Here is a 13,624-nt window from a genome sequence, read left to right on the forward strand (position 1 = left end):
GGTGACACAGGGTGTGGAGGCCACAGAGGAGGATTGCTAGGTGCTAGACACCATCCTGGCCCTTTTTGCCTCCCATCACACAGCCCCTGGCACTGGCTACACCTGAAACCCAGCAGCTGCCTGTGGCCCAGCGCTAAGCCTCCAGTGGGCTTGGACCAAGATACTGCCTACAGTAGCCAGGCCCCTCCACTCCCCAAGCTGCCCCCTGCAGCTCCTAAGTGGGAGCTGCCTGCAGCAGGGCCAGCACTGCCCACAGACCCTGCACTGTGCGGTGCAGGCCTTGGTCCTATGATCAAGGAGGGAGAATGGGCAGCACAGCCAGCCTGTGGTGGGTTAAGCTAGCTAGCGCAGGTCTGCAGGAGCCATGGCAGCAGTGGATCGGCAGGATCCCTGATGAGGAGGGGTGGGACAGTCACATCACCCACCTGCAGGTCCAGGACACCTGTTGCAAAGCTCCCATTCTCCACCAGGCCTGGCAGAACAGAGTTCTGGAAGACTGGGGCACCATGTGTGCCGCCAGCCCAGCTGGTACTGATATTTGTGAACGTACCTCAGTGGTCCACCACAACCTAAAGCATAACTAAGTAGAAGCCCTGCCAGCTGTAGTATGGGCGGTTCCCCTTGCAGTCGGCAGCTGAAAGGGATGGGTGTCCCACCCAGAGTCCTAATGCATTACAGAAAGCTCAGGGCTTGTAATCCTGCCAAGACCTTAAGGGGGTCACTGACTCAGAGCACAGTGTGACCGAGCATGTCCTGGAGGGCACCACAGACCTCCAAGACAGCCTCCCCAGTGGTCACCTTGCCCACCCTGAAGAGGTCCAACACAGCTGAGGTTAGCAGGCATGGCAAGCTTGAGGAGGGTGATGGTCACCCAGGTCTCCATGGGGAGGGGCAGCTGCATGGTGGTGGGTTGCTGCTCCAGGTGCAGGGCAAGCTGGATGTTTAGCTCCTGGAATGTGGTCCAGGTCATCTGAAAGGAGTCCACCCATTGCTCATCATTCCAGGTGTGCTGGATGATGCAGAGCCACCAGTCCTGGCTCACCAGGCAGGCCTACAGGTGCTGGGGCTGAAGCCCCAGTTCTTGGATGGCACCTCTGGTGGCATCCATGTGGGTATCATTGGCATTCCCGCTGGGGTCCAGGAGGGGGTCCAGGGGCTGGAAGTGACAGCTCAGGGGCAGCAGAACATAGATGGGGCCATGTACCTGGCTATGTGGCTGCATGGCACATGGGGGCAGACAGTGTTGAGGCTGACCTGGGCCAAGTGGTGGTTACTGCAGCTGCAAAGCCCCGTGAGCATGACAGAAAACAGAATCCTGTAGTGCTGGTTGTCGGTGCCAGGGCATGGGTGTGCAACAGCCATTGCATGCTGGGCACAGGCTCTGCAGACACTAACCGTAGAGGGCTGTGCCAGCAGGCTGCAGACTGTTCCGGGCTACAAAAGCATGTGGCCAGTGAACAATGCATGTGGCTGCCTTTTTTTACAAGTGCCCCTGCACCTGGACAGCTGCAGCCAGAGTCTGCAGCTCCCCCTGGCTGCTGCAGGGCAGCAGAGCAGGGCAGGAAGAGGCCTGGATCAGCCTACTCCCATGAGAAACAAATCTGTTCTCAAGAAGCTGCACATGTAGATGCCTTCCCAGGGCACGCTTACTGAATAGTAAACCTAATGTACCTTAATAGTGCATGTAGAGTGTAAACATTCCACTACTGCAGGAGTGTCCCAGTCACCTGCACCGGCAGGCCCAGACACAGATCATAGAGATCCTTGCAGGCCAGATCTGGACTGCAGAGTGCCTCCCAAGCCAGATCTGGATCCAGCTGCGGTGGCAGGGCAAGCAGTATCATGAGTATTAATGCAACCATCTACCCCCAGTATACATCCCCAGTGGGACTCAGTAGCTGAGAATTCAGCAGCAGGCCCTGACCACACTCACCCCACCCTCAAATTCCCAGCCCCTCTGGGAAAGGGCTTCAAAGGCCAAATCTGGCCCACAGGCATATGGATGACACCTCTGCTCTACTGCACTGTCATTCTACCTCCATATAAACTCCCTTATACCTTTCTTTGCTCATTCCCACAAATGGGCAAGGCAGAGCTTAAAGTAGAGCAAAGGGTATTTTACTGGAGGGAATGGGTGTTCTTGCAAAGGCCCAGATCTGCAACAGAAGTAAGTTTTGCTTTTGTAAGTCATCACGTGCTACTGCAGACATTTGCATTCTCAAGCCTAATATAAACAGAACCATTAAGCAGATGTAAAAGGTCTACACTTACTTGTAAACAGCACGGACATATTCTGAATCCTTATTGTTCTGTGCACCAATATTCTTGCCCATTGCAGTTTCTAGGAGAAGCAAAAAGTAAGATATATATGTGAGGAGTCATAAGTAAACTGACATCATACACTCATCTATTGCTTGCAGGGGTGTAGGTTGTAGCTGTGTTGGTCTAAGAACATAGGCAGACAATATTATTTGGATAATATCCATTATCATTTATTAGACCAACTCAAATACTTGGAAAAATTATTCTTTGCAGAGATGCGGGGAGGGGGGGGAGGAATGAATGTAGCTGTAGTCAATGGATGAGAGACAGGGTTCCCCCAAGTCTCTCTCACCTACTGACAATCTCAATTTATATTTTAACTGACTGGCTTTCTTGCATACCTACTGTCAGCAAAACCTGAGTTAGCTGCCCAAACAGGAAAGGACAGCTTGGTCTTGCGTCATGGGCACTAGCCGTGATAATATGAGTCAAGAGACACAAGAGTGCCAGTAGAAAATTTATTGCTTCTACAGAAGGGTAGACTCCCGCCTTAAGGGCCAAGAGCTATGCCCGAGAGGGGTTGAACCCTCTATATTTATATGTTTGTCTTACATATGGTATAATAAGGTTAGTCATCGTTACATATTTTTCTGTTAGTTATAATTATCTCTTGCGATTGTCATCATCATAAGGGCATCTTCCCCTTTTCAGTTGAGGGCGCCTTCCTCTTTCCAGTTGGGTCAGGGTCACGCCTCAGAATAGATGTCTTCTGTATTAGCACTTACATTTTCGTAAGATTATATTTAGTATTACATATCTTAGTCATATGCATGGGTTAAATTGTCTACTAATCAACTTGTTAGACAAACACTTAAAATACTTAAACTTATGAACTTATAAACTACTCATGCTTGAACTGAACGTATGACTTACTCAATTAAACAAGTTAACCTATCTTTTATATCACTACTAACCTCTGGCTGATTTACTACTCCATCTAGGAAGAGCACATACCATCTGCAGATGCTTCCTCAGCCTAATAAATGGTATTTGGACCCAAAAGCTTGCAAATAATTTTTCCCTCTATTGCCTGCAAGCATTGGAATCATTTATATTCTCTATGTATGGCTTTCTTTTCTAGAAAGTATGGTCTTCTGAACCTAATCCTAATACTCCATTTCCTTTAGATCCCCCTTGTTTTGGGCTCTTTTTCCACTTGCCACCCATGAACTTAGGGTTCATAAGACATAATTGATTAGTCAGATAAATATATGGATGCATAAATCAGCCCATTCAATTAAGATAATATGAAAATTCCACAAATTCCATCAGCATTGGATTGAGCAAAGATCACTGGCCTATGCAAGCCTGGCAAAGACCTACAATCAGCAACAATTTACCAACCAGTCTCCCTCTGAAGTGTTTGCTATAAGACACTTGAGAGACTAGCTCAGCAACATATTTTTCCAGTAACTAATTCTGCTCTAAGCCCAGATCAAGCAGGATTTGCCATGGCTGGAGCACCTGCAATCAAGTTCTAGCCTTAACCACCTTCATTGGAAATGGCTTTCAGAAAAACCTGAAGATTGGTGTTGTCTTCCTTAACAGCAACATATGACACTATCTAGCATACTGGTCTTCTTGCAAAAGTACCAGAAATTCCGCCTCATTGGGCCACCTGTCTAGTCAAACTATTACTGTGTGGTTGATGCTTTAGCGTCTACCTGGCCAACTGAACTAGCTCTTGGAGACCTCAAACCAATGGCCTCTTCAGAAATCAGTACTGGCGTCTCTTCTTTTCAACCTGTACATTAACGAGACTTCCTGTGACCAGCTAACAAAAATTTGTTTATGCTGATGACTGTGCCTTTGCCACCCAAGATCATGACTTTTCAAGTGTGAAACTCACACTTGATGGTAACATCAGACCAACTAGGTTTAATGTCTGGCAAGTAAGTCAGTTTACTTGCCAGACCTAAGCTGCCAGTGCACTGGGGCATAGTCCACCCACCAATAGCTTGGTTCCTCTCAGGACACCCAATATGGTCCACCCTTTCAAAACCCTTTGACTTTTCTTGGCATAAAGAATAGTCCTCACAAGTACCAATCAATCACCACATCATCTCTGACCCTACAGTCAGTCAACCAAAATTTAACTGCCCACGCCATTATTGGTCACTTCTCAACCATTTTTGAACTGAACAGAGTCACCGTGTCTCAGACCCATACCAATGCTGCCTTTGCAATGACAGCAAATGCCCCTGTGGAAAAGTTCAAACCATGTCCCATATTGTTAACTTGTGTCCATTTACAACGCTACCTAGTGGCCTTCAAGCTCTTCACACTGGGACACAGCCTTAAAATGGCTGAAACAATATACTGAAACAGCATATGCTAAATAAACATGGGATTTGCTTTACAAACTGTACTTGAATCACACCAAGGACTTACCACAGATTATATCCAGGGCACACAGAGTAATGTCTAGAAAGCAATCAAATGGTTCTTTGTCAACATGTTTTTTAAATTTCTCAACCAAAATATTGGCTTGTTCATTCATGACTTCTAGAAAATCAGTCAAGATTGTGAAGTGGAAGGTGGGCGTTATCATTTTTCTCCTGGTCCGCCATTTATCTCCAGTGCTACAAACCAAAGAAAATTAAGTATGACAAATGCATTTCACAAAAGAAACAAGAACATTTCCAGGAGAATATACACTCCTGGCATAACAACAGCTACAGCTAGTAACATGATTTTTAATGCTGAACTTTAAAAAGCTGCCAGTAGTTGAAGCATGTGCACTGCTGAGATGAATTCAGGCTGAGAATAAGCTAACTATATCCTGCCATTTGATACACATCAAGCCTATTCTGCACATCTGCAAATATGCAGCACGGTCCAGCAGCAGGATGGGTGAAGAAAAGTGGGTTTCGTTCACAACTCTGCCAGTTACATGTTATACGGCCTTGGAGAAGTTACTTCACCAACTGGTACATCTGTTTCCCAGTCTGTAAAATGGGAAATAAAATTTAGCCACCTTTTATAGACTCTTTCATATGAAAAATGAAATATATGCAAGGTAAGTAATTACATTACACACAGGAACTGAAGTGGTACATTTGCGAACTACAAGAGTCTGCATTAAGTATTGTATGATGCAAGCATTCATCTGAAATCTCTAACCAATTACAGTGTCAATTAACCAAGCCAATAATTAGAGCCAAACACACTTGTGCTTTCAAATGCTTTTGTTGGCATATACTGTTCACATGTGCAGCCATATTGACACATTAAGTTCAATGTAGCACCAACCTATGTCTGACTGATTTTAATGGAAATAACTAAATTTTGCTTGCAATGTTAGTAGTATAAGTCAACTTATGAAACAGTATATTAGAGGAGTAAGGGTGAAGTTACACCAGGGTGGGCAATTATTTTGGGCAGAGGGCTGCTTACTGAGTTTTGGCCAGGCATCGAGGGCCACATGACAGGCAGCCAGGGCCATATAAATATTAACTTTCTAAATTTTTAGGGGCCCCGTGGGCCGGATAGAATGGCCTCAGTCCAGAGAGATGTTTGTCCTGTTACAAACCGGTTAAGCCTAGGCAGGTTAGATTAACTTGCAAAGGTTGAATCAATTCAGGCTCCAGCTGTTTGAATGTCTGTCCCTAGCCCAGGAGGTCCATACTGGTAGAACAGCCCTCTCCTTCCCAACCCCAGGATGGGAATGTGGGGTGCAGTGGGAAGCCACAGCCCTAGTAAGCTGCCTGGGCAGGGGAGAGCTGGTAGCACTTGCGGAAAATGGACTAGGCCAGTGTTTCTCAACCAGTGGGACGTGACCTACTGGTGGGACTCAAAGGTTGTGTAAGTGGGACTTCAACTCATTGCCCAATTGAAAAAAAAATCAGTTTTTTGCACTTCAAATAGATGAATCAAAAGGTATCTTGAACAGTGCAATTTTGTGGGGTTTTGTTTTTATCATGGTAGGACAAGGATTTTTTGACAAAATAGTATGTGGGATGTAAGGTGCAAAAGGTTGAGAACCGCTGGACTAGCAGCGTGAGAAAATTTCAATTAGCCTCAAGTAACCAAGGTAATTGAACTTGTCTGCAGCATCTGCTCAGCTGCAGGTAAAAAGCACGGCCCTCTTCTGGGAAGGCCAGTGGGGCTGAGATCAGGTTGGCAGAGGTTGGTGGAAGGCTTCCTGAAACATTGCCCTCTCCCCCCATCCCTGACCCCAGGACAGGAACACAGGGGCCTGCAAAGGGAAGTCACAGTGCTCATGCCTCTCTACCTCCCAGCAAAATGCTCCTGCCACTGCAATCCCCAACATGACACTGGCAAGGCCCCACCTGCTCCTGGTCAGCACCACCTCCTGCACGGTAGAGTTTGGGAGGGTGAAAAGTTCATTCATGGAGCAGAAGTGGGGGAAACAAGGGGAACAGTACATCCTGGGAGGCTAGAGAGCTGCAAATTGCTTGTTTTATCTCCATGGAGCAGCCTGAAGTTACCCTAACATGAGCTAGGTAGCACAGCCCAGGATTCAACCTTGCCTGAAGTGGCATAACTTCGAGACACTCAGAGAGCATTTAACATGAGTTAAAAGCACCCACATATGAAAGCTCATTATTTTAAGTGCCCTTTGTATGAGGCAGGGGTGGGCAAAATGTGGCCTGCAAACTGGATCTGGCCCACAGAGAGACTTTGTCTGGCCTGCGCCAGGTCCCTCAGTCCCACCTGGTCCAGCTGCCATCTGGCCCATGGCGCATCCCGCCCTCCTCAGGCACACAGCAGGACTGGGGCAGCTCCACAGCTGGACTCCAGTTCTAGACAGCAGCTTCTTCTGGCTGCCACTGGCCCCGTCCCCATGGATACTGGCAGGGACCCAAGTGCACAGCCACGGCCCCATCTTTAGCCAGCCCTGCACCCACTCTGGACTCACAGCAGCCAGTGCGGACCAGGTGGGACCTATGTGCACAGCCCTAACCCCAGCTTGCCCCGTGCCTGCTCCAGACCACCTGCCCACAATGAGCGATGGTGGCATCAGTGGCAGCTGGACAGGAGTTGCTGCATGGCATAGAGAAAAGGTGGGTGCTTCCCCCCCTCACTGCTGCCAGGCCTCTCTTGCTGAGGCTGCCCAGAGCCTACACCCAGGCTGCCCTGTGGCTCCTCTCCATTGCCACCACTACCCTGCTGGGCTGCCCAGAAGCGACACTAGTGGTGGTAGTGATGGCAGTGGAGAGGAGTTGCAGGGCAGCCCAAGTATGGGCTCTGGGTGGTTGCAGCAAGAAGCACCCAGCAGCAGCAAGCAGGGAATGGCCACTTTTCTCTTGTACCCAGCAACAGCTTTTGCCCAGCTGCCACTGCTTCTCATAGTGAGCAGGTGGTCCACAGTAGGTATAGGACAGGGTTGGGGCAGTACACCTAGGTCCTGGAGGGTCCAAAGATGGCCCGCTCTGGCCGGGGTGAGTCTGGAGTGGATGCGGAGGATGCCGGGGCTGGACCCATGTGCTCAGCTGCTTCTGGGTCCTAGTGGCAGTGGCGGGGAAGAGTCACAGGGCACATGGGCTCTGGGCTGTTGTGGGGGGGATGTGGGGCATGCTGACCGGCCTGTGACAGCTCCCCAAAATTGCCTATGTGGCCCCGGGTCCAAATAATTGCCCACCCCTGGTATAAGGGTAACATGGAACTTCACCCTAGGACTATACCGCCCATCAGATTAGACAGATAAAACCAAATCTTCCTATCAATTAGCAAAAAACAGGAAACATAGTCTGTACAGGCATATTCAGGACATGAACTCCCACTGACACAATATACAAAAAAGCATTACTTGGAGTCTTTCTGGTAGTTTCCATGGTCATATGTCTTGGGATGGTCTATTCTAATGGATCCATTTTAAATGTCTTTGGCTCCCACTGAAGGGTGTAGAAATGAGTACAACTACACATGACAAATATACCCAGGAGGATACAAATGTCATTTGTGAGGAAATACTACTTTAGTCTGTGGAGTTATAATTAACTGATTTTTTTTGGTTGAAAAGTTGAAACAGTTAATCTGTTTTGGAGAAAGAATGGAGTTCTATGTTTGCAAGGGCAGTCTTATAAAGTACTGCTCACATTTATTACATAACATGATCCATTCAAGAATTGTGGGGGTTTTTTACCTCTCCAAAGTGACAGGCACACCCTCTATTATGACACTACAGGTTATTCTTTGGGAATTTATGGTCACTTTCTATTGCCTTTGTGATGTTTCTTTACCTTCAGGGTTGTGTTTCATATACAACATATAATTGCAATAACGTAAGATGCAAGATGTAGTGATTCTAGAGCAGAAATCTTCCAGCTAACCCCAGAACTACCTAAAGCAGTTACTCATTAGCCTGTCCAGCCATTGGTTTTCACCATGAGTGCCAACAGACTTGCAGCATCCCAGTCTAACTAACTCATGGCGCTTCACAGAAAGTGCCATGAGTTAGCCCAACCCTCCCAACCCAGCAGATGTCAGCAGATGTTCACTGTTGGATTGGGAGGATGGAGGATCAAGCTCCACTTTAGAGCTGATCTAGCAAAAGAGGCTGCATATCTGCAGCCTCTTCCCTTACCCTTACCCCCACCCCGCTCTCCCAGCTAGAGTGCTGTTACAGGTTGGGAAGGGGGAAGGTAGGGAAGGAGTTCCCTTCTGGGGTTTATCCAGCAGATACTGGAGTGGAGGATGGGTGAATTGGTGCACCCTCACCTCACAAGGCTCCAATCCACCTGCTCTACCTTCCAGCGGAGGCTGGGCAACCCCCAGACAGAACCCCTCCCCCTCATTCCCCCCTCCCATCCAGAAGTACATTACACTGCTTATTTTCAGAAAAGATATAATCTATTATACTCTTAAGGCAATCAACATACATTCCATCTTAAACCTTAACGTAAAATCATACATAACTTTAATGGATTAGGTCTGTATTTGCATACCTTGTCAGGAGTCCTGTGCCAAGCCATGGATGTACAAATGTGTATAAAAAGGATTTATCTATAAGCTTTGAACTGCTCAGAATAACCTATCAATAAAAGAAAAGATGGATGAATAATGCTGCTTTAGAAAAGCAGTTATAATGATGGCTTATTGTGCTATTGTTTCCTACTTTGCACCTGTTATTTCTCTGTATCCTTCTGTTGCTTGTATTAAATTGTGAGCTCTGTAGGAAAGGAAGCATCCTTCTGTTCTGTTTTTTTCACAGTTTACAGCACAATGTAGTATAGCACTTAGTATCCTAGAGTATTCATAATGAAATATGATAAAAAGTAACAAATACTAATAACCAAAAAATACCTACCTGCAAAAATGTGTCCAAAGCCATAACTGTTCTTGCATAAATTTGAAGACTCATTTACAATAAAAATAACTTTACGTAGCTCAGGCAATAGTACCAAGTCATTGAAACAAGTCATGTGCCAGACTCATAAAAAGGCAGATAGGCATTGTGGAGGTTCATGCCTGAGGGGTGGCTGTGATGACCCCTGGTAGTCATGTGACTCCTGCCTGGCTCAGTCTCTATTACAGCCTTCCCTTGATTGCTCACCTGCCGTGCCTTGTTCTTACTAGAGGTTGAATAAGGGAGGCTGCCCACAGGCCTTAAAGTGAGCCCTAGTCTATTTGCAGCACCACCAGGTTTCTCCCAGACCCCCAATAGCCTTGTTTCAACCTTTAAGCTGAATGGGCCTTTCTCAGCTCTTCTGTGCCCCTGCGGGGTGCCTGTAGCTTCAAGGGCTACTTGCATATCTGTGCACCTCCAAGGCACCCATAGTCTTAAAAGGCTCCATGCATGGCTCTGTTCCTTCCCTACACCACCCCCAAAGCCTTGTGGGTGTTCTCTATCTTTGATGTTGCTTATTTATACACTTGACCCCTTGGTCCCTTATGCAGTCTCCCTCTGGCCTCCTGGTGCCACGGGTAGCCTCTCCTCTAGGCTCCCAGGCCCCATGGTCCAGCTCTCAGCCCTTCTCTGGGCACAGGAAACCATCTAGTCCAGTTTGACCCCCCTGGGCATGTGGACCCTCTGGTCTGGGTTCAGCCTTTCCCTAGGTTCCTGGGCCCCAATATTAGCCTGGGAATTCCTGGGTTACCAGTTCTCTAAGTAGGCCTTGAACCTGCCACATCAGGGCTCAAGGCTAAACCACTTAAATAAAAACGAAGTATCTCAGGCCTCTGACAGACACCTCAAACCCTTTCTGGCTTTAACATACAACAAAGGCCACTTGACTGTAAAACCCATTCTTTCTTGCCCAGGGGACTTGTCTCTGTTCCCTGGCCTGTACAGCTGTTGACATAAATCCAAGTCCCTTCAGGAGCCCGGCTGCTCTGAAGCCAGGACCACCTCACTTCATGGCTGCCAGGGAGAGACTGCCTGACCAGTTCAGGCTCTGGGTTTATATAGCTCAAGCCTGAGCCCTCTCTTGGCCAGGTGAGCCTCTCATTAGCCCCCTGTATGCAGCCTCTCAAACCACTTGCTCCTCAAAGGAGAAAGCGTATTGTGCCCTGCTACAGGCATCCTACCAGAAAAGTGTCTATTTCGCAGCCTCTTAATTGGCTTATGGATAAAAAGGTGAGCAAGAGAGGGTATAAATGGTCAGTTTTCATAACAGAAAGTAGAAATAGTGGAATCCCCCAGGGATATATGCTGGGATTGGTGCTGCTTAGTATTTTAATAAATGACACAGAAAAGGGAGTGAACAGTGGGGTGATCAAATTTGTGGACACCACAAAATTATTTGGAGTGGTGAAAACCAATGCAGGGCACGAAGAACTAAAGATGGATCTTGCAAAATTGAGTGCATGGGCAAAAAGTGGCAAATGAAATTCAATGCTGATAAGTGCAAAGTGATGCACATGGAAAGAGTAACCCAAAATATACATGCACAATAACAGGCTGTTCATTAACTATTACCGCACTGGGAAGAGATCTTAGAATCATTGTAGACAGTTTGCTAAAAACATCACCTCAATGTTCAGCAGCAGTCAGAAAGGAAAATAAAATACTGGTAATTAAGGAAATTATGAACAAAATAAAAAGTACTGTTATGCCCTTTTATAAATCTATGGTGCAGCCATAGCTTGAATACTGTGTACAGTTTTGGTCCTCATACCTCAAAAGAAAAACTAGAAAAAGGTACCTTTTTCTTTTTTTGTACAAAAACTAGAAAAAGATACAAAGAAAGGCAACAAGAATTAGCAGGGGTATGGAGAGGTTTCCATAAAAAGAGAAACTAAATAGTCTAGGATTTTTTTTCATTTAGAAAAAGACACTTGAGGGGGAATATGAGAGATGTTCTATTAAATATTACATGGTGCAGAAAAGTAAATAGAAACGCATTATTTATGATTTCCCAAAATATAAGAACCAGAGGAACTTTTACATAAGAGGTTTAAAACAAGAGGAAGTTATTTTGCTTAAAGTGTATAATTGTGAAATTCATTGCCACATGATGTTGTGGAGCCTGATTGCCTATCCCAGTTCAAAAGGGGATTAGACAGATTTGTGGAGGTACTGAGCATGGTAGAGAAGGGGTGTTGTCTCAGATATGAATATCCTAAACCTCCGATTGTTAAAAGATGCAATGGGAGAGGAGCAGGGGTACAAGATTCCGGACACATCCTGTTAATCCCACCCCCTCAGCATTCACCCCCTGCCAGTATATAAAACAGGATACTGCTCTAGATGGACATATAGTCTTGCCCAGTAAATAGTAATTCTTATGTTCCAATATAACTGATTGGAAAAATTGAGGGAACCACTTTGTATCAAAATCAAAATGCTTTGCAAAACAATGTCAGTTTATAGGATTGTTACAACAAGCAGATAGTTACAATTATCAAAAATGTCTTGTTTTGGTGTTTCTTAAATAAAATAATCATCTCAATGTTGAACCACAGAAATATTTTTAATCAATGCAAAGAAACAAAAACTGGAATGTCACCTTTACTTCCAAATTAAGATGAGACTGCATGCTATTCCTCATGCTGCAACTCTGCACTGAGAACACTCAAGGGAATTATGCCTGAATTTTCCCTACGAAAAGTATTGTGCTTTCCTCCCTTACCTGAATTTTCCCTTGGAAGGCAAAAGTGGCACACATACAGAACCTTTGCTCCTGAGTACACAGAGCTGAAGTGTACCCACCCAAAGGAGGTAGGGAGGATTGCTGCAGAGTGAGCTCTTGCCCCAGCAAGAAATATTGATCACTGTTATCAGCGCTTTATGGACAAACATTATCTATGTTTACTGTCAACTCTTCACATTTTAAGTCAAAGAATAACTGTCATGGTTAATAAGATGGCTGAATGTGCCCGTATTTTCTGATTCAAACAAAGAGAAACCAGGAATGTTTAGAAAAGTGAAATAAGATTATTACAAATTACAGTTTATATTTTACAGGGTACTGATGATCTATTAATGTGCATGAATAACCACAGAGGTCAACAGCAGTACTTACTACATACACAGGGAAGTGAAATAAATAAGGCATTCTTATTAATTAATATGAAATGAATAAAAAAAATATAATGAAAGGCAGGTCTTATAATTTAATACTGGCTATTTGGTCTTTACGTTGGGCCCTCAGCCCTAATGGCTCATGGACTGTTGCTCCTGAACTGTGAAAGAGTATCAGTTCAAATATTTTATAGCCCTATGGTAGATATTACATTGAGGAAATGTAAAACGTGCTTTATGCTCCAAATGCATGACTAGCAGAATCAGGTCTCTAGAAAATGAGCTAGGCATATTTACCTCCACAGTGTCAGAGTGATACAGTAACAAATGAGGGAATGGTCCTACCCACATTTTTAACAGTGAACGATTCCTGAATTCTTCAGAATATTGGAACATTTGTTTAAAGAAACCTGAAAAGAAAAAGCTGGTTGAAGAACACCAAAGATGCCTTCTTCTGTAATACCTAGTAATGAGTTCACTACAGCTTAAGCTTTCTTTCTTTGACAAAGCAGGTTTGTTTTGCACATATTTATTGTTTTCATTATGATACGCTTACAGATCATCAGGGATCCAGGTTTGCTGTTCATGACACAAAAAACACAGTAAAACCCGGATTTTCTAATTTTAAGGAGGAAAAACATGGATTTTCTCCCTTAAAAGGATAAAAATGTGGGAAACAGTGTGTTTCCCCTTGCAGGTTGGCAGATTTCCAACCTGCAAGGGGCTGGGGGGAGCAAGAGGAGAGAGGTCAGGCAAGGGGTGCTACGGGTATGTACATGTGCACGTGGCCACCAGGCAGCCTTGGAGAGAAGCTCCCGCAGGTAAGTCAGCAGGGAGGGAAATTGAGGCCCCCCCCCGGGGGGGGGGGGGGGG

At 45.7% G+C, this 13,624-nt stretch overlaps 1 protein-coding gene across 2 annotated transcripts in view; it reads right to left on the reverse strand.

The window, feature by feature from the left end:
• Positions 1-13,624, reverse strand: part of LOC109303763 (cytochrome P450 4V2-like) — a 36,290-nt gene that overhangs the window by 18,812 nt on the left and 3,854 nt on the right. For both annotated transcript variants that reach the window (XM_019525981.1, XM_019525982.1), the window contains exons 2-5: positions 13,049-13,161; positions 9,234-9,319; positions 4,714-4,904; positions 2,272-2,341 (exon numbers count right to left, since the gene is read on the reverse strand). In XM_019525981.1, coding sequence (XP_019381526.1) covers positions 2,272-2,341; positions 4,714-4,904; positions 9,234-9,319; positions 13,049-13,161 — 460 coding nt within the window. The remainder of the gene's footprint in view (positions 1-2,271; positions 2,342-4,713; positions 4,905-9,233; positions 9,320-13,048; positions 13,162-13,624) is intronic.

The sequence above is a fragment of the Gavialis gangeticus genome, unplaced genomic scaffold, assembly GCF_001723915.1.
Source record: "Gavialis gangeticus isolate Ggan-Ray unplaced genomic scaffold, GavGan_comp1, whole genome shotgun sequence".
NCBI lineage: Eukaryota > Metazoa > Chordata > Crocodylia > Gavialidae > Gavialis > Gavialis gangeticus.